Source organism: Delphinus delphis, chromosome 5, assembly GCF_949987515.2.
Source record: "Delphinus delphis chromosome 5, mDelDel1.2, whole genome shotgun sequence".
Lineage (NCBI taxonomy): Eukaryota > Metazoa > Chordata > Mammalia > Artiodactyla > Delphinidae > Delphinus > Delphinus delphis.
This window is the reverse complement of record NC_082687.1, coordinates 88,151,471-88,170,888: the sequence shown is the minus strand read 5'-3', so window position 1 is coordinate 88,170,888 and position 19,418 is coordinate 88,151,471. Positions and strand designations below refer to the sequence as shown.

Sequence of the window (19,418 nt, the reverse complement as noted above, 5' to 3'; positions counted from 1 at the left end):
TTCCTAAACCTATATGGCAAATCTAGTTCTAGCTTTAAACAAAAGAATTTGTCACTTAAAAAAGAAACCCAGCAGTTTTCATATTCTTCTTCCCAGGCTCTGGAGATTATCATGCACACACTCATTAACGTGTGTCAATATTTCCCAGTTAACGAGCACCCAACTTGGGCCAAACAACATGCTATATGCTTTCCTTACACACGATACCTCCAGTGGCTTTTCACTGCAATGGAATAAATTTGGAATAAATTGCAAAGCCCTTATGAGAGCTGCTGATGCATGAGCTGCCCCTGCCCACCTCCCAACCCAACCTCCAACCACCTCCCTTGTTTGCTGGCCACACTGGCTCTCCTTCAGTGCCTCAAGCACAACCTGCTCCTGCCTGCCTCTGGGCCTTTGCACTTGCTCTGCCCTTGAGCAGCCTGCCCACAGGTCTATCCAGAACCCACTTCTTTTGTCTCTTTCAGGTCACAGATCAAATGTCACCTCCTCTGAGAGGTCTTCCCTGGACACTGTCGCTGAAGCCGTTCACCTTCAAGGGCCCCACTGCCTTCATCATACTGCTAGAAATCACCTGGTTCATCTGCTTGTCCCTCCCCCTGTCAGCTCCACTGCAGGAACCTGGCTGTTCATACGCGCTGAAATAGCCGGCACCCATAGCAGTGTCTGGCTAACCGCAGGGAGTCCTCAGATACACCTTAAATACAGGAAGTCTCTCATGTGCTGCTTCCCAACCCCAGGAGGCAGACACTGCCCCGTCCTCCTCACAGGGGAGAAGCTCATAGGGGCTGCTGCAGGGCTCTGAAACCAGGGCTCCTTGCCTGGGGCCCATGCTCAGATCAGGAGGCTGCAGTGTCCCCTCACCCTTAACACAACAAGCCCTGTCCTAGGTGCTTACGCACATTGCCCCAGTAAGTCCAACAGACACTCTGTGATGCACTGTTACAATCCCCGTTGTCAGAAGAGAAGCAGAGACACAGAGAGCTGGAGTAAGTTGCCCACGTCACAGACCTTAGAAATGGCAGGGCCGGGAGCTGACCCCAGGCAGGCGAGGGCTCTGGAGTGCATGCTCTGCGGCCTCTCTCCACACCGACGATAGCACTCACTGCCTGGCGCTCCCCCTGTGGAGTGTGTTCTGCATTAAGTGCCCTGTATAACTTCCTGTATTTAATCCTCACAGGAGGCACGCTGGCCCCCTATGTCGTGCCTGTGTCACCCAAGCTCGCTCACTCAGGGTCTCTGCACCTCATCGCCCGGTTATCTGACCACCTCCCACCTCACTTCCTTCAGGCCTCTGAGCAAAGGGTGTGTCAACAGAAATGCCTTCCTGACCACCCAGTGTAAGTAGTTGCCCCCCTCCCCTATCCCCGGCAGCCCAGGCTGCACTGTACAGCCCCCTAGCCTGCAGTAACCTGTTAAGCACTTAGCACCTTCTGACATATTATACTGTATTTCATCAAATATGAGACTCTATCAACTCTAAGACCCACCACTATGCATGACCAAAAAGACTGAAAAATACCAGTCATCACTACATGATACCAATAACTACATCAGAGATGTTCAAATTGAAAGCCTGTGCCTCTCAGAATCTGTGCAATGTCATATATTAATTTGTTTATTTGCTTACTGCCCATCTGTCCCCACTAGAATAGAAGCTCCATGAAGGCAGGAACTCATTGGTTTTTGTTTACTACCCTATTCCCAGACCATAGAGTTGAGTCTTCAGTAAAGATGTATTGAAATGAATTGAACTGAACTACCCTCCATAGGCAAGTTATCTCCATTGTACAGATGAGAACTGAAGACACAGAGAAGTCAAGCAACTGGCCCAAGGTTACACAGCTAGGAAGCCCCTGAATTACCTTCAGATAGTTCAGAACACATTGCTCCCAGAGCGACAATCTTTAGAGAGTTGCACCAATCGCTTCTCGGCCTTTTGGCTAAGATCAAGTGTAGAGAGTTGCACCAAGCAGTTTTTTTTTTTTTTTTTTTTTTTTTGCAGTACGCGGGCCTCTCACTGTTGTGGCCTCTCCCATTGCGGAGCACAGGCTCCGGATGCGCAGGCTTAGCGGCCATGGTTCACGGGCCCAGCCACTCCACGGCGTGGGGGATCTTCCCGGACTGGGGCACGAACCCGTGTCCCCTGCAACGGCAGGTGGACTCTCAACCACTGTGCCACCAGGGAAGCCCGCACCAAGCAGTTTAAAGGTGCTTCAATTTGTTTTCATTTTAGTGTAATTTGGGTATGGTATACTATAAAATAAGTCTTAGGCAGAGATATCTTTCAGAATCAGTTCTCTACAAAGTGTAATTACAGTGCATTGTCTAGGGGACGAATGTCCAAAACCACACTGTTTTGGTCGCTTGGTCTACCCGGACTGTGTGCTCATATAAGCCAGAACAAGCTCAAATATGGTGTCTGAGACCAAATTCATTTGTCTAATTCATCTGACAATAAAACATGAGGAAATGGTGCACTAGTCTGGCTGCTTGCTGAACTGAGCATTGCCTGTGTTTCACCATCAAGATCCCAGTTAGAATAAGATATGATGGGGCTGGAGCAGGTAAAGGGCCCTTATCACTCACTTTAATTCTTTGTAATTAATTTTTATAATGCCCCAAGGTGAGAGCTTTTCATTAGAGTGCCCTCTTCATGTGGGTTTCCCACAAGCTAGGGCACCTCCGTGCTCCTCTGAAGCATAAAGAGGAAATGTTTACAAAGAGCTCTCTGATCCCTCATCCTGGACTGTTACAAACATCCAAGCTGAACACTTTTTTTTTTTAACAGAGTATACTTCAGTTAGTCACCTGCATGCTCATTGGTCTGCCTGAATTAGCTGGTGGCTTTGACTTAACTGGTTTGCTTGCTGAATCCTTCCAGAAGTCCCACATCAATAGAGGTACGTTCACGGAAGGGGTCTATCATTTTATGGGGCAACACCAGATAAAACAGAGGTACTTAAAGACCTTCAGCTGGTGTAACATAAAGCTCATTATTAAGGGCAAAACCCCGTGTTTATGCGCCACTGCAAACAGTTACATTTAAATTGGCCAGCAGGGGCCCAGGAAGTGTGACTGCCTGACACTGTCCACCTGAAGTTCCTTGCTTTTGAGTACTTCGCATTGCATTATTGTTCGTCTGCACTTAAAGTGCCATAGTCTGTAAAATGAAGGAAAGATAAAAGCAAGCAGACAAGGAAACCCAGCAGGAACATGAGATGCGGCTCCCGGCCTGTTCTATTAGGTGCTTATTCCACAAGGGTACACAAAATGCAAGGAAGCTTCTGGGAGCGTGACACCAAAGCAATGACGTTTGGGGTGGTGATAAATAATAAAGTCGGGTGGTGATAAGGAGGGCTGAGTTTTGGGGATCCAGATGCCAGATGCCAGGCTTCTTACCCCCAATCTCTGTCTCTGTTGGGAGGCACATACCCCCGGGGTTCACTGGAAACAGTTGATCAACAGAAAGGAAGACCTTGAGATTCCTGGTGGAACTCTGATACAAGAGGACACTAGGCCAATCTGGGCCCAGGTTGTGCTAAAGATACCAGCAATGTTTACCCTTTACGGGTGCTTACTGGATGCTTACTATGCTACGCCCTTTATAAACATAATATTGCATGCACACACACACTCCCAACCATTAAATCTCCTGCTTGCTTTTCTTCCCAGCACTAACCACTGTCTGATGATCTTACCTAGGTATTTGATTTTCTTATTCTCTGTCTCCCCAACTAGACTGTAAGCTCTGTGAGAACAGGCACCTTGTCTTTCTTATTCCTGACGTAGTCACAGCTCCTAGAACATTAATCAGCACACAGTGAGTCCCCAATTATGTATTGATGAATAATGATGAAACCTGACAGCAATTCTATGTAAGGTATCATTACTTCCATTCTACAGATGAGGAAACTGGGGTCTAGAGAGACAACTGACTTGCTCAAGGCCACACGGATAATAACTGGCAGAGTTAGAATATAAACCTGGGTCTAGCAGTTTCTAAAGATGGACCTCTTGGACTATTCTAGATTATACCACTTGGCAGTGGGAGGCTGGAGCTAGCTCTTTCTGGAGTCCCAAGCTTTCTAACTCCCAGTTCAGTAACTTCACTTTGCTAGCCTGATGTTTAAATGCCATGGCATCAGTATTTACACCACGGAAATTGGTAAAGTGCTACCAGCCAGGCTTCCTCTTCAGAAGAGCTGGTTCACCAGCTCACCTCTGGATATCTGTGATTCAAGTGTACTCTGCTAGTTTTGTGGATTGCCTCTTACTGATTCTTAAGTTCTCAGAGGCCTCCTTTTCCCCCCGGTCCCCTTTCCCTAAATCCACTCTTTTCTTAATGCCCAGAAGAGGAAGCAGGCATACCTCTGGAGCAAGAAGGGGAGCTGTAATTCTCTGGGTGGGTTGCTCTCCACACTTGAGGCCCTAGCATTGCCTGGGTTTTCCACGTAATTGGTCCTTATTCCTCACAGACTGCCACACAAAGAACCCTGGACAATCCACCCTCATGAAAAGCTTTCCCCAGGGTGATTTGTGGAGGTGTGAGTTCTCCCTTCCCCACTTAATCTTTCAGAGCTATTATTAGCAAGGAAGGGGAGGGTGTCTACTAGGCTTCCCCTTTCCCACCCCTCCTCTGGTTTGAACTGGGCCTTTGTGTCTGTCCAGAAGCCTCAAGAAATTCTTGGGGTGCTTCTCAGAGAGATAATAGGTTTGTTGATCATGGAATCCCACCCTCCACCTCCAACCCTGTGTGAGTGCTAAGCTGCTTGTAAGACAGGGTGGTAACACATCTTTCAAGAGGCTGTTTGAAAATGCTTTATGGCACGTAGGGTTACAAGGCTCTAGCTGAACAAATGGAAAAATTAGTCTACCTTAAAATAGCCAAGGCAAGTAATTTCCTATCACCTTGTTTCTTAAATGTTCTTAACATCTAGAATCTGGGCTTCCCAAAATATGGCTAAGGGTCATCAGTTAAAATGACAACTTGGAGATAAAAAACTTCCACTTCAATAGTTGCTCATAAAGTGATGCCACAAGCCCTTCTGTTCGGAATGGGGGGAGTTAGGAATCCCACAACATCCATTATTAAGTATTATTGAATTTAACAGGCTTGCGCCAGCCTAGGAGCAGGACTCTTACTTACCCCACATCCACTAAGGCTCAGCGTCGGATCCCCTGACCTTTCCAGGGGCTTCCTGAGGTCTCACACCTTAGGTTTGGCTTTCTTCTGCTTTTTCTTGGATGGAATAGTTTGCTTTTCTAGCTCCTTTCTCCAGGTTTCTAAACTACTCCTTACCCCACAAGGAGAGTTAGTGATGACAACCACAGGGGCAGTCAGTCTGCTATTTTCTTGTGCTCTTCCTTTTTCTTTTCCTCTTCCTCTTTATTGAACCTTTTTGCATTCCCTTTATTCATTCACTCATTCATTCATTTATCCTATTCCATTCCTTCAATAAAGATCTATTAAATAATGTCTGTGCATCGCGAACTAAGATGCAAATTCCTAGGGATACAGGAATTTGGCCTGCAAAGCGTTTACCTTTGGGGGAGGGGTGCCAAACAAGTACAAGCAGAGGGAAAAGAGCAGGGCACTGTGGGTGTGTGCAGGACCTGCCCCTGAGAGCCGGAGAAGGCTACATTTGACCTATGACCTGAAAGGTGAGCGGGAGTTTACGGAAGTAAAGGGGAAGAGTGTTCCAGAGAGCAGACAGCAGGTGCAAAAGGCCCTGAGGCACAACTGCAGTATGGCTCAGCTGAGGGGCTGAAATTAGTCCTGCAGGAATGAAGTGTGAGGTGACTAATGGCAACAGATGTGGCTGGAAAAATCAGGAGGGGCCAGATAATGGAGGGCCAAGCACACCATGGTAAGGAGGTGGGACTAGATTCCAAAGGCGATGGAAAGGTTGGAGCTGTGACGTGACGAATAAGAGAGCAAAGAAAGGGTTAACCCATTCTCCACCACACAGTCATGGCCACCCTTCAAGAGAGGCCTCTGTGTTTCTCAAGATGGCTGGTGTCATTACTGAATGAGTCATCCGGCCTTAATGTTGATGACTGGGGGTAGGTGGGGGGAGGATGACCGTGACTCACAGGGGGATGAAAATAAACCAGCCCTATAACTTTAGATGCAAATGAGAATAAACAGAGTCTCTGGGGCTCACTGCAGTTGGTCTTTTTTGAGGAGGAGAGGACTGGAGACCGAGATACAGGGTCTACTGAACGTTTTACCATCTTGCCTGCATCTGCTGGCAGGAAAATTACTTCACAGGCCATGAATATGAGTCACTAAATTCTAAACCTTGAGTGAGAAAACCACGTTTGATAAATGTGTCCAGCTACTGGAATAAAGACCCAGAATGCAGGCAAATCATGACGCTCAGATGGTGCCGATGCAAAAGCGGCCCCAGACCTGCGCTCAGTGTCACACTCACGCACACACGCACGCACACATACCCTCCTTTTCTTTCCCTGAAATATCAGTCGCAAATGTCAATTCCTAAAATATCTCAGGCCTACAAGGCGATACAATTAAAAGTGACCAAAAGATGAGGCAGAGGTGTGTCTAGGACAGTCGGAGGTGGGGGGGCGGGTACCTCAGAAAATAAAAAAGAAAAGAAAAGAAGAAGAAGAAAAACAATCAGTCAAGAAGAATCATGCCTCCAAAAATCACATCTCAAAATGTTTCAGTATTTTCTGGATTTATAACTTCTCCAAAATTCCTGCAGTATTTTTATGGGTTTAAAAGGAAATGATTGCACATACTTGATTTTACTCTCTAGAAAACCTTGCCCTGGTGCTATCATTTGATAACACCTAAGAAGGCCTGGCCTTTAATTAGTGACCAAATACCTAGGTTACAGAGCTTAAATCCTTTTGAGAGGCCCGATTAGCTTGTCCAGGGTTAATTAGCACCCTTCTTAGCATTCTCGCCCACTCCCTATTTCATGACGGAGAATAGTCATGAAATATTTTTCAAATATAGTATGTTAAATCCAAGAGGTTTAAAAAAATTTTTTTAAAGGCAGACTAAGTGGACAAGAGGCTATGTAAAGAAGACTTCCCAGTATGCCCTTATTATTATTATTTTTTTTACTTTTTGACCACACCTCGTGGCAGGCAGGATCCTAGTTTCCCGACCAGGGATCGAACCCGTGCCCCCTGCAGTGGAAGTGTGGAGTTTCAACTGCTGGACCACCAGGGAAGTCCCACCAGTACGCCCTTAGATTGAGCCCCTTAAGCCAGCAGTAAGCACACAATCCTCTCTGCTCTTTGTCATGGAAGAGTTCTCGAGATAATCCAGACACTTCCATACATTTTTAAAGAATGAGCATCTTTCAAAATGGCGCCTTCCAATAACCAGTGACTCCCAGGAACAACAAACATCCCCATCATTTGTCAGGGAATTTGGTACCGTTCAAAAGACATTGCCCAAGAAAGCACCTCCTCCCCGCCATGTAGTTTGCTTGCGTGAAACTCCAAAGGCCATCCCTGTTGGGAAAGCTGGCTCTGGCAAGAAGTTGAAATTGAATCTATTGGCAAAATGGGAAATTATTTGGGGGCGATGGAATTGAACTTCGGTAGTTTTTCTTCCTTTTCTCAATTGTACTTTTGTTCACAGCTTCAGCTGGGAGAGACAGTGCTCACATTAATTTGGAGTTTATGAGTTCATATTTTATAATTAACGTTGCCAACAGGGGAGTTTGATTAATACCAAGCAGTGGGTTTTGAGCAATGTTCCATACAAATTGCCAAATTTAGCAATAAAATAAATTGGTTATGTGAACATAATTAGTAGGATGACTACTTAAAATTCAAAACCGAATGTGAATAATTCCAAATCATATGAGCCACAAATCCATTATCTGTATAGAAAGGAGAAAGTATAGCATTTGGGTTTTATTTTGCCCTCAACCACAATGTTATTCAGCACCAAGCTGAACATGATGAAACTTCTACAATGGGTTGTGACAATATTTTAGAGCAACCCAGAAACACACACAGACGCGTGTGCAGGCACACACGCGAAGGGAAGGTAATAAAGATAAGAAATGCTAAACTGTGAATTTTCATTGCAAATGTAAAAATCTATAACAAATTTTTCCGCAAATGCTGCATTACATTCTTCTGATGCACCATACATAAACCTCTGGCACAAAATTACTCAGGAGAGGTTTTTGCCTTTAAATATTCACGGTACCTTATTGTCGCCCTGGACTTCTCCAAGCCTTTGCTGAAGTTCTTTAATTTCTTCTCCCAGACGTTTATTTCGGTCCTGAGAATCTCTCAATAGTTGTGCAAGATTAGCCTGCAAACTGACAAAGGATTAATCTCCAAAATTGACAAGCAGCTCATGCAGCTCAATATCGATAAAACAAAAAACCAAATCCAAAAATGGGCAGAAGACCTAAATTGACATTTCTCAAAAGAAGATATACAGATTGCCAACAAACACATGAAAGGATGCTCAACATCACTAATCATTAGAGAAATGTAAATCAAAACTACACCAGTCAGAATGGCCATCCTCAAAAAATCTACAAACAATAAATGCTGGAGAGGGTGTGGAGAAAAGGGAACACTCTTGCATTGCTGGTGGGAATGTGAATTGGTACAGCCACTATGGAGAACAGTATGGAGGTTCCTTAAAAAACTACAAATAGAACCACCATATGACCCAGCAATCCCACTACTGGGCATATACCCTGAGAAAACCATAATTCAAAAAGAGTCATGTTCCAAAATGTTCATTGCAGCTCTATTTACAATAGCCCGGAGATGGAAACAATCTAAGTGTCCATCATCGGACGAATGGATAAAGAAGATGTGGCACATATATACAATGGAATATTACTCAGCCATAAAAAGAAACGAAATTGAGCTATTTGTAGTGAGGTGGATGGACCTAGAGTCTGTCATACAGAGTGAAGTAAGTCAGAATGAGAAAAACAAATCCCATATACTAACACATATATGGAATCTAAAAAAAAAAAAAATGTTCTCTAAAACCTAAGGGCAGGACAGGAATAAAGACACAGACGTAGAGAATGGACTTGAGGACACAGGGAGGGGGAAGGGTAAGCTGGGACAGAGTGAGAGAGTGGCATTGACATATATGCACTACCAAATGTAAAATAGATAGCTAGTGGGAAGCAGCCGCATAGCATAGGGAGATCAGCTCAGTGCTTCGTGACCACCTAGAGGGGTGGGGTAGGGAGGGTGGGAGGGAGGGAGATGCAAGAGGGAGGGTATATGGGGATATACGTATACGTATAGCTGATTCACTTTGTTATATAGCAGAAACTAACACAACATTGTAAAGCAAGTATACTCCAATAAAGATGTTAAAAATAAATAAATAAAAATAAAAGTTAGATTTCAAAAAAAAAGATTAGCCTGCAAATATTAACACATTATGAAATATAATCAGAAACGGAGGAGTGGAGAAATGCAGGGCTTTCTTAGGCTTACTGCAGCCATCATCCAAGCCCAGCTGAACCATTAGAATAAACACATGTATGAATGCAGCAAGTGTGCAAATCACACCACTACAACTGCATGGAGAGAAATAAGTTGGCCGTGAACCTCAATTTGGGGATGTTCTTTGTTTCCAGAATGGCTCACAGACAAGTGATGGAGGAGTTGGGTTTTTTTTGTTTTTTTTTTTTTTAATTTAAGAGCTCCTCACAAAAACTCTTCCAAGTAGTCTTAGTTCAATTCTAACTTTGGATCCACAATATAGGAAAAATTTCATTTCCTTGTTTGGGTAATTTCATTTCCTTGTTTGGATAGTTTTTTTTTTCTTCAAATAGATCGTGTTTAATGAACTTTTCTTTGCCACCTTAATGCCCAGAACTTTGATCAAAATTGTCAGCCAGAGAAGAGACCAGTGAGGTGTCACGATTTCAGACATCAGGATCCAGAGGTAATTCAGCAGTCTCCTGGGCTGTTTTTCTCACCTCCTTATTCCCCTGTTCTAGTTCCTAGAGTACCAAACAGCCAGGGTGAGTGCCTTCCAGTCCATCTTCATGATGTCAGCCCTTCCTTCAGATTTCCTCCTGCTCAGAGCAGATCCCTCTGGCCCCCGTGCGCAGTTCTCCACCACACCCCCTCCCCTTCTCAGTCCAGCTTCATCGACACATCTCGGCCCCTTTCCCGGAACCACGCAAGCACCCTTTACCACGCTCTCACCCTTCTCAGGTTCCCCGAACCTGAACCTGCATATGCTCCCAAACTATCTACGTGCTTTTTCCACTCAAGCCTTTAACTTACTATTCCACTTTACCTCCACGGCTGCTTCTTCTATACTATTTGAATTTTGCTAATTTGCTCTAATTCTCACCTTGCTTATTGCACTCTTATCTAACCTCAGCAAGAAGAAATGAGCTATTGAAAGGCAGAGATTCTCGTTTTCTCCCTTCTCAGCCTCCACGTACATTGCTCCAAGAAGTGCTCTTGTCCCAGCACATGTTTTAAAGACCCACGATGAATAAATGGAGGAAAGAAGGAGGGAGGGAAGCAAGCCAGCGATCGGAATGTGACTCCTAAAAAGGAATCTTTCAGAAACAGTCACACAAGGGATTTGAAAGTTATCTTTTAGATTCCTTCCATGTGATAGCTGAAGAAACCCAAATCCAGAGACATTGCAGATGAGTACAACTATAGTGGCTAAATCTCCAAAGACTCTGATGCTAATGCTTTCGGGAATACTGAGTTATGTTAGGTAATCAAAAGGGAATCAAGTGAAAGAATATAGAGATTAAACCTTGGCTTATCCTGGACTCCTCACTTTGCCTTATCTCCCATATTCCATCCATCGGGATATCCAGTGTCTCCACCGTCAGGGTAGCCCCCCATTCAGCTCCCCCGAAGCTCACCTCCTGGCTGTTGCCCACATATACCAGGCAGGAGCCCATCTCAGCGCTGCTCTCTCTGCCTTTTCTCTGGACTGGACTGCTCTCCCTCCAGGGTACCTCTTGTTCACTCCCTTGCCTTTTTCAGGTCTTCGTTCAAACGGCACCGTTTCGACGGGGCCCACCTGGACCACTTGATCTAATCTGCAGTCTGGCCACCTCCCCACTGAACGCCCAAGCCCTTTCCCCTACACTACTTTTTATTTCCATAGCACTTACCATCTCTTAATATACCATGTCATTTACTTTACAGTTTATTGCCATATGTTTACATATGTTTATTACTTACTGTTTATTTCCTCTCTCTCTCTCCCTACTAAGACAGAAGTTCCATGAAGGGCAGGGAACTTTGTTCTCTCTACTGGTCTCCCCCAAGCACCTAGTGGATGCTCCAGAAATATATCTAAGTGAAAGATAATATGCTGAGTCTGGAGGCTGTGATCTCAGCCTAGGGAATTATCTGGAATAATAAACTACGGAAACCAGCGCCTGGCACACAGCGTTGCACAGAAACCCCCCTCATCCCCACTGGCTGGCTTTAATCTAGCTCTGATTTCCACTCACTTGTTTGTGAACATTACTCAATAATGTGATCTAATTCTCAGCCCCATATTTGCAAAGCCACCCTTCAAGTCATATCTTGTAGTCGTTGTGTTTCAACTGTCCCAGATTTCCATTCTCATCAGATAAAAATCTGGTGAAGGATGAGGAAAATTAATCCCCGTTTTACAGGCAGGAAAGCAAGAAGACAAGAGGCACTGTGATCCGCTGACTGTTCTTGGAAATGTTCAAATTTCTTTTTGGAATCAGATCGACTAAGTTGGGTCCCAGTTCTGCCACTTACTGGGCTGGGTGACCTTGGGTAAGATTATTAACCTCTTGAGTTTCCCCACCTGTGAACTGGAGCTAACCATACATACTTCATGTAGTAATCTGATACTTACATTGAATAATGAACCTAGGATGCCTACCACAGTGCTTGGTATACAGTAGGCACTGGTTAAATGCTGGTCACCTCCCCTTGACTCTGCCCTTGCAGTGGCTCCAATTCGATCACTCAGTGGACGGTTGGATGGATCTGGCCGAATGGCTCCTTGGACACAGCTGGCTCCCTTGTCATCCTGCCCCTTCACTTATTCATCCATTCATCTACACAACAAATATTTAGGGAGTGCCTACTACGTGTCAGGCACTGTTTTCGATTCTGGAGATACAGCAGTGAGCCATACAGACAAAGCCTCTTGCCCTTGTAAACTTACATTTTCATAGATGATATTATATTAATTACATTATATTACAACAAAATGAATAATGACTGAGGAGCTGGATGATAAGTACTACGGAAACAGATACAGCAGGTAAAGGAAACAGTGTGTGCTGGGGAAAGGCCACGGAAGGCGTCACAGCGAAGGCCACACTTCAAGTCTTAAACCAAGACTTGAGAAAGGAGAGAGAGTGAGCGTGAGCCTTGTGGATATCCCGGAAAAAGTTCCAGGTAGGTGCAAAGGCAAGCGGCTTCCCTCTCTCCTTCTCTCCCTCACATCACAAGATGTCCATTTTGGAAAGCAGTTCAAGGCCACTAGAGCAGGCGGACCCCAGGGACTGCAGTGAAGTGGAGAGGTGATTCAATTCCCAATTTTCTTTTCCTGGTCCCTCCCCTCTGTCCTGCAGCTCTCCTGCCTTAGCGGCAAGGTATGACAAGTGGGCGGCCTCTCCTTTTCCTTCCGGGAACTCCAGAACACTTCCCAGACATTAGCTCAGCAAGCATAATCCCTCCCCCAGGTGCAGGGACAGAAGCCCCAGGCTGGAGCGACTGGCTCAGAGGTGGGGCGGGAGAAGCCACCCGGGGCAGGTGCTGGCAGGCGGCTAAAAGTGGCCTCCGCGAGCCTGCTGCCACCTGCACACTGCATCTCAGCACCCCATCTGCAGGAGACACAGCAAAATTCACCTTCACAGGAGGCTGCTTTTCTTAAACAGTGGAAGAGATGTTCAGAAAGAAATGTTTGTAAGAGCAACAGTGAAAAATTTAACAAAAGACCAAAAAAAAAAAAAAAAAAACTGAAACGTCCCTAACCTTCCCTTTTTGAATCAACAATGGCTTGAGCCCCTCAGGTGGGTGGGAAGACCCTGACATTTGCTCACCAATGTAACCACAAGAGCTAAACCCGTACAACTCAAACTATCAGTGGTGAAAGACCTCAACCTCCGATCCGTCACAGATCAGTACTTGTGCAAAATACAATAAAAATCAATTCCTAGGAAAACAAATTTAAGAAGACATCAAGGCCCCAAGTGTTTGTTAGATTCACCTGACGTCAAATCATACAGACTGTCAGATTGCTATAAAAGTTTCTGAGCCCTTCCTCTCAGTTTCTGCACTCATCTTGTCGTAGGGACCAGAAAAGGCAGCTTGCAGCCTGGCACTGGTCCTCAGGCCCCACTCTGAATAGCACTGAGCCCAGCGATACTCCCCAGTATTTGGAGGTTACAGCAAAGCAGGCACCCACGTGTTATATATCAAAGGTCCCAGTGACACACGAAGCAAAGGACAGCGCTGCTTTAGGAGACAGCGAGTCAGAGACCCAGTGATGTGACTGTCAAACATTATTTACTCTGCAGCCTGGCCGAAAAGAAATCTACCCAAATAAACTCAAGCATTTCTACAGTAGCTGCAAAGCAATGGTTAATTAAAATCACATCGCCTCCAAGAGGATTCACTGTAAATCTACCCCAGATTTCAAAGTGACCCCCTGGGGGAGGGTAGGGGGAGGGAGACCCCCCTTTTAAAGCAGGTGACTGTAATTTTCTTTCACATTTCACAGGCTGGCTTACTTGTCAACACACAATTCTTTTCTATTCAGTCCTTCCACCTCCTCAACTCCCAAACAATAACTTTGAAAACTAGAACATGAGTATTCTGATACGGCGCCTAGTTCCTTGACATACACCTTAAAGAACAAAAAAAAAAAAAAAAGAGAAAGAAAGAAAGAAAAGAAAAGGAAGAAAAGTAGTACATTTCAAAGCACTCAAAATAGAGGAGAAAAATTCACATAAATCTTTTGACCAAAAAAAACCCCCATGACTCACACACATTCACTATAACCACCCATCAAGCCAACACACGGCGCCTGCTTATAATTTATCAGCTATGTAGACCGTTTTGTCTCTGTGTTATTGAGAAGGACTCTGTGACCATCAGTTTAGAATAGCAGCACTATGTAAAGAAAATGTCAGGGAAAAAGTGGCAGACCGTCTAACACTCGAAAGGATTTCACAGGGAAGGAAAACAAAACCTAGAGATTATTTCCTCTAAATCTCTGGGGCAGGGTGGGTAGCATAAATGGCAAAACATGAAAAGGTTTCAAAAGAAGCCTCTTTTAAATATTCAGATATAGCCAGGGCTGACGTTAAAAGGTTGACATCTTCTCTCAGATAACAGTGGGATGTTGAATATCCTGGAGTATATTGTAGAATCTATATACTTAAGTCACTCTTTCTAGCTCGGAGTTTATCTGTTAAAACTGTGATGGGGAAGGGAGAGAAGACAGATTTGATGAAAACATAGCTGGGAGGCTCAAGGCCAAAAGGACGTTACAGCTGTCCATTCCAACACACGTTCCTTTGTCAAGAATCAAGTCAACCCCCAATCACAACGGATGTCTGCAGAAGTATGCCGCCAAGGCCAGCCCCTGGCGTGGGGACTTTGAGGCTCGGGGAAATTCTCTCTGCACACAGATGAAGGCTACACGTCCTGACAGTTGTTGCAAAGGCAGAGATCTGGGAGTTGAGAGAACTGTGTGCATCTCGCCCCAACCTCTCTGCCTTTTTGTGGAAATTCTCACTGAGGTAGATTAGTAACGGGGACAAGGGGATCTCCCTTTCTTCAGGTCCTGCTGCATCCTAAACTCTAGATCTTGCCTCTACCACTGTATTTGAATTCCCTTATGAATGAATGTCACAAAATACATCCAAATTTATACTATAGATGCAATACATTTTTGAAACTTAAGAGAAGTGGGAGGAGATTTTTTTTAATGGTACATCACATTTGGCAATGACAGTCTCTGTGAAGGAACTCCGTTTTCAATGATCAAGTAACGAAGACTGGTTTACAAGCAAGGGGGAGTTCAGGATACCAGTTGTAAGAAACAGCCCTAAATCTTTTAGATGGGGAGAAAAGGATCCACTATATACCATTTTCCTCCCTGATGTAAGAAATGAAAAGTTGGATATGATAAGATCAGAATATGCCACCCCAAAATATGCTCCTTTACCATGAGGATTATTTTGATCTGAAGGCAACTGAGAATCAGAAGATACAGAGAATATTCTTCCCTCCCCTTTTCAGCCTAAAAATAAGGGCATACATTTCCCTTTGTGAGTTGTCCCATCCCCTCCGTACCAGGAAGAGAATAGCAACTCTAATCACTGGACACAGAGCATTGGTACCATGATGAGTCTGCATAAACAAACCTAACTAAAATAAAACCCTATCTTCCATTAGTTTCCCATATATCTCCTAGTCACTTTCCCACAATTTATCATCTCTTAAGGCCCAAACCCCCTCTCTTTTATTAAAATGCTATGTAAGCCCCCAAGTCTTAACACTTCTTTGAATTTCACTTCTCCTCTCTGGACTCCTGTGCATGTAAAATATTCATGAAATTGTTTGCTTTTTTCTCCTTTTAATCTGTCTTTTGTCAGTTAAATTTGCAGGCCTCCATGCACTGAACCTAAGAGGGTAGAGGAAAAGCTTTTCCTCTCCAACAGATAAAAATAAAATGAAAGAAAGTGATGAAAAGTTTAAGATTAACCTTCAAACCTTGCACTAGCCAGACACTGGGAAGGGCAGTAAAACGGGAAGGCCGTGTGTTTTCTCCTAAGTCCTTAAATAATTCAGCCCAGACACCAGGAGGGGAAAGGGGCAACATTCCAGTTACTATCCCTCAAGTCACCCTGAAATCTTTGTAATTTATTAGATATACACCACTTCAGTAATCTAGCCATGGAAAAGTCATTTTCCATCATAATGTAAAAATGATGTATACCGGAAAATCCTATAACTTCCTTCTCAACTTGCTGACATATTAAAACTCAATGCAAAAATGGGAGGGGAAAAAAATGAGAGAGACAGGTAAAACCTTGGCCTAGGCACTTCCTCAAGGAGAGTTTTTTGCTTGTTGTTTGTTTTGTTTTGTTTTGTTTTGAAAAAAAAAAAAGAGTGTCAGAGAGAAAAGGAGACCAGATTTATAAAATGCTCCTCAACAACATGGTGTTGACCCCTGAATCCTTTAAACTCACACCTTCAATAGGGTAAAGTACTCGATTAAGCAAGAATATGTGAAAAAAAAATGTCTGATAAAACATGGAGTGTACTTGAGCAGTGTGATTGATAGCAAATTTAATTGCAATTTCTACCCCACTGCTTTGGTCTACGGCGACTTCTGTGTTAATAGTAATAGAGTGAAACTTGCTTTGCTGAGCAAGCGCCCCCTATTCATAGCAACTGCCCAAGCGATGACCTCTGCTACAGTGACAGCTTTCTTATTTACAAGAAACAACCACCCAAGAACTCATTCCACACACAGTTTTTGGCTGTGCAAGGAGCCCTCGGCAGCCTACTCTCACCCCACAGTCTCCAAGCACACACTTGCCAATGCAGGCATTTCCAGGCCCACAGGCAAATGCTCTTCGGTAGGTTTAGAAGGTTGCTATTTAAATAAATGTTTGCTTAATCTTGGCCATTATGGCTCCGCGTCTGCCACTTAGTGGCTCCCTTAATAGTTCCCGAGTTCTTTAGATGCACTGAGCCTAAATCCCTCCGTGTTTAAGTTGGGGGATGCTCTCACCTTCCTGACAAAAATCACTGCAAGGATCCGAAGGGCTTCTGAGCAGGAGGTGTGAATGCTCAGAATGAAATTACTGTTATTATGATTTGGGAGGACTCCCGCAGGCTGAACCCTGGATTTCTTCCCAGCTTCCCTGGTGTAACAGTGAAGTTGTACTGTTCGAAGTGGTATAAAAAGAAACATCCCAAAGCACTTGAGATCTTTGAAGGAAGTTTTAGGTTCTGAGCATCAAACTGAGATGCATACACAAAGTGGCTCTGATTTGTGGTCACGGGGGACCAAAATAAGATTGACCAAGAAGACTTTTCTATTGAAGTAAAAGGTTCCCTCCCATCCCACAAAGGGCCACTCTGTGCTCTGATTTCTCCAGGGTTGTCATCCTGGTGCATGTCACCATCTAAATAAGTCATCACTTTTTAAGGGAAGAAAGCCAAGGCTCCCTCCTGGACCGGGAGGAATACCTCCCGTGGTACCTCGGCTTGAAATCAAAACAGGGAAAGACAGAGATGTGTTTGATTGTTTATTCAAGGAGGAGTTTGCATGGGGAAAAATGTGTTGCTGTGACCCCAAAGAATCCCAACTTATAAGAAGATTAACCCAGGATGATTTAAATTCCCCTTTATCTCCTTTGGAGGAATTGCTTGTTTTGCAAAAGAAAAATACTGAAAGGGTCGTTTGAGATCTTTTGGTGATCTCTCACTGCAGTGCAGAGAGGTGCTCTGTGTACAGTTCTGCCTGGAGTATCAAGAAGAAATTTTCATTTCAATATCCCACGAGAAGCTATTAGTGAAATCACTGTTGTCACGATTTCTTCACAGCTTCTTCAACGGATGATTTGCCATTGGAAATTGAGTTGTTTTAAAAAGGATTCTAAATTCTAAAAGAGAGCCTCGATCGACAACCATATTTCTAGAACTACAACCATGAAAGTTCTGGCTGTCCTGTAAGGAGGAGACAAAAGAGCAGGAAGACATTATGGCCAGACATTGGCTGCCACAGGAAAGAACACTGGCCTAATGGGTAAAGACTCCTAGCTCAGTTTCTGCTTCTCAACCCCTCCTAAGCAGAGGGCTTCAGATACAGCACTTCACCTTTGAACTTCCAAAATGGGTGGATTAAATGTCGATTATGCTTCTTCCCCATTCAAACAGCCTAAGAGTTAAATATGGAACAAAACCCTGAACTAAAACACTGAACTACAAGTGAGCAGATTTGGATTTTTAGGCCTGCTCTATTAACCTGCTGTGTGACCTTGGACAAGTCACAGGAAAAATAAAAAACAGCCAACACCCATTGAGCGCTCACTAAGTAGAAGGCAATGGGCATTATAAGCATTATCACACCGATTCTTAATGAAAACTTTATGAATATATCTCATGCTGTTGTTCATTTTGGAGAGGAGGAAATTGAGTCTCAGAAAGGTAACACACCTTGCCCCAGATCACCCAGCCAGCAAGTGGAAGTGTTATATTTGAATCACAAAATTGGATGCCAGAACCCAAGCTTTTATCTACTGCCATCCATGACGCTGCCTTGAGATTTTATGCAAGACCTAACTTGCAGTGTGGCCGCAGAAGACAGCTGGGAGATGACACACATACATAGATATATACGTGCATACACACATGCATACACAGTCTCGGAAAAGCACAAAGCACTGCCAAGCCTGAGGATGGGGTATTGTTTCTACTTATATTTGAGAAGAACCCTCAATACATTTACAGTCAGCTTGAGCTGCTACAACAAAACGCCATAGACGGGGTGGCTTACAAACAACAGAAATTTATTTCTCATAGTTCTAGAGGCTGCAAATCTGAGATCAGGGTGCCAGCACAGTTAGGTTCTGGGAAGGGCCCTCTTTCAGGTTGCAGATTTCTTGTTTTGTCCTCACACAGCAGAGGGCAGAGCAGAGAAAGCAAGTTCTCTTGTGACTCTTATAAGGATACTGAACCCCCTCGTGAGGACTCCACCCTCATGACCTCATCTAATCCTAACTCCCTCCCAGAGGCACCACCTCATGATACCATCATATTGAGGACCAGAGTTTCAACATATGAATTTGGGGGGATGTAAACATTCAGTCCATAACAGAGTGATGACTGTAATCTCTCCTGAGCTGAGAAATGAACAGGGGAGGAGTCCATAGAAATTCCTCCTTCAGGTCAAGAACAGGAAGCCACGGTTTCAAGGCTGATGGGGAACAAGATGCTCAATGTGGCATCTTTTCCTTTTCCAATATGTGGATCTTTTGACCCCCAGGTCCCACCTGTTACCCCAGCAGCTGGTTCTCGTTCCAGTGCCTTCTGCTTACACAAGGTACATCTGTTTTGCAGCTGGAGGGGTAAATACTTCACCTACTGTTTTGCCTTTGGGATAAACATGTGATATAAGACAGGAGACACCAGGTCAGGGTGCAAGCTTCTACCCCTGTTCCTGCTGATGAAAAAGTTAAGAAGGTAACTGTGCCTCTCCTTTCCGGTACCGGATACATGGATGCCAAAGCTGTCTGCTTCAGACTAAATGGAAAGTTTCACTGTAACCAGTGCCTGCAAATTCAATGGTGCATTTTCTTCCCCACACTGAGCTAATGAAGAGGACATCTTAACACTCCCCCTCACTCATCCAAAAACCAACCCCATGCTTTTATAAATAA

General features: G+C 44.3%; 1 protein-coding gene and 1 pseudogene across 1 annotated transcript in view; one reads left to right on the top strand and one right to left on the bottom strand.

Annotated features, from left to right (window-relative positions):
* The window catches only part of CCDC149 (coiled-coil domain containing 149), a 98,922-nt gene that overhangs the window by 40,351 nt on the left and 39,153 nt on the right, over positions 1-19,418 (bottom strand). The window contains 1 exon segment of the mRNA XM_060012740.1: positions 8,204-8,311. Within this exon segment, the coding sequence (XP_059868723.1) occupies positions 8,204-8,311 (108 nt within the window).
* Positions 1,924-2,099, top strand: LOC132426359 (U2 spliceosomal RNA; annotated as a pseudogene).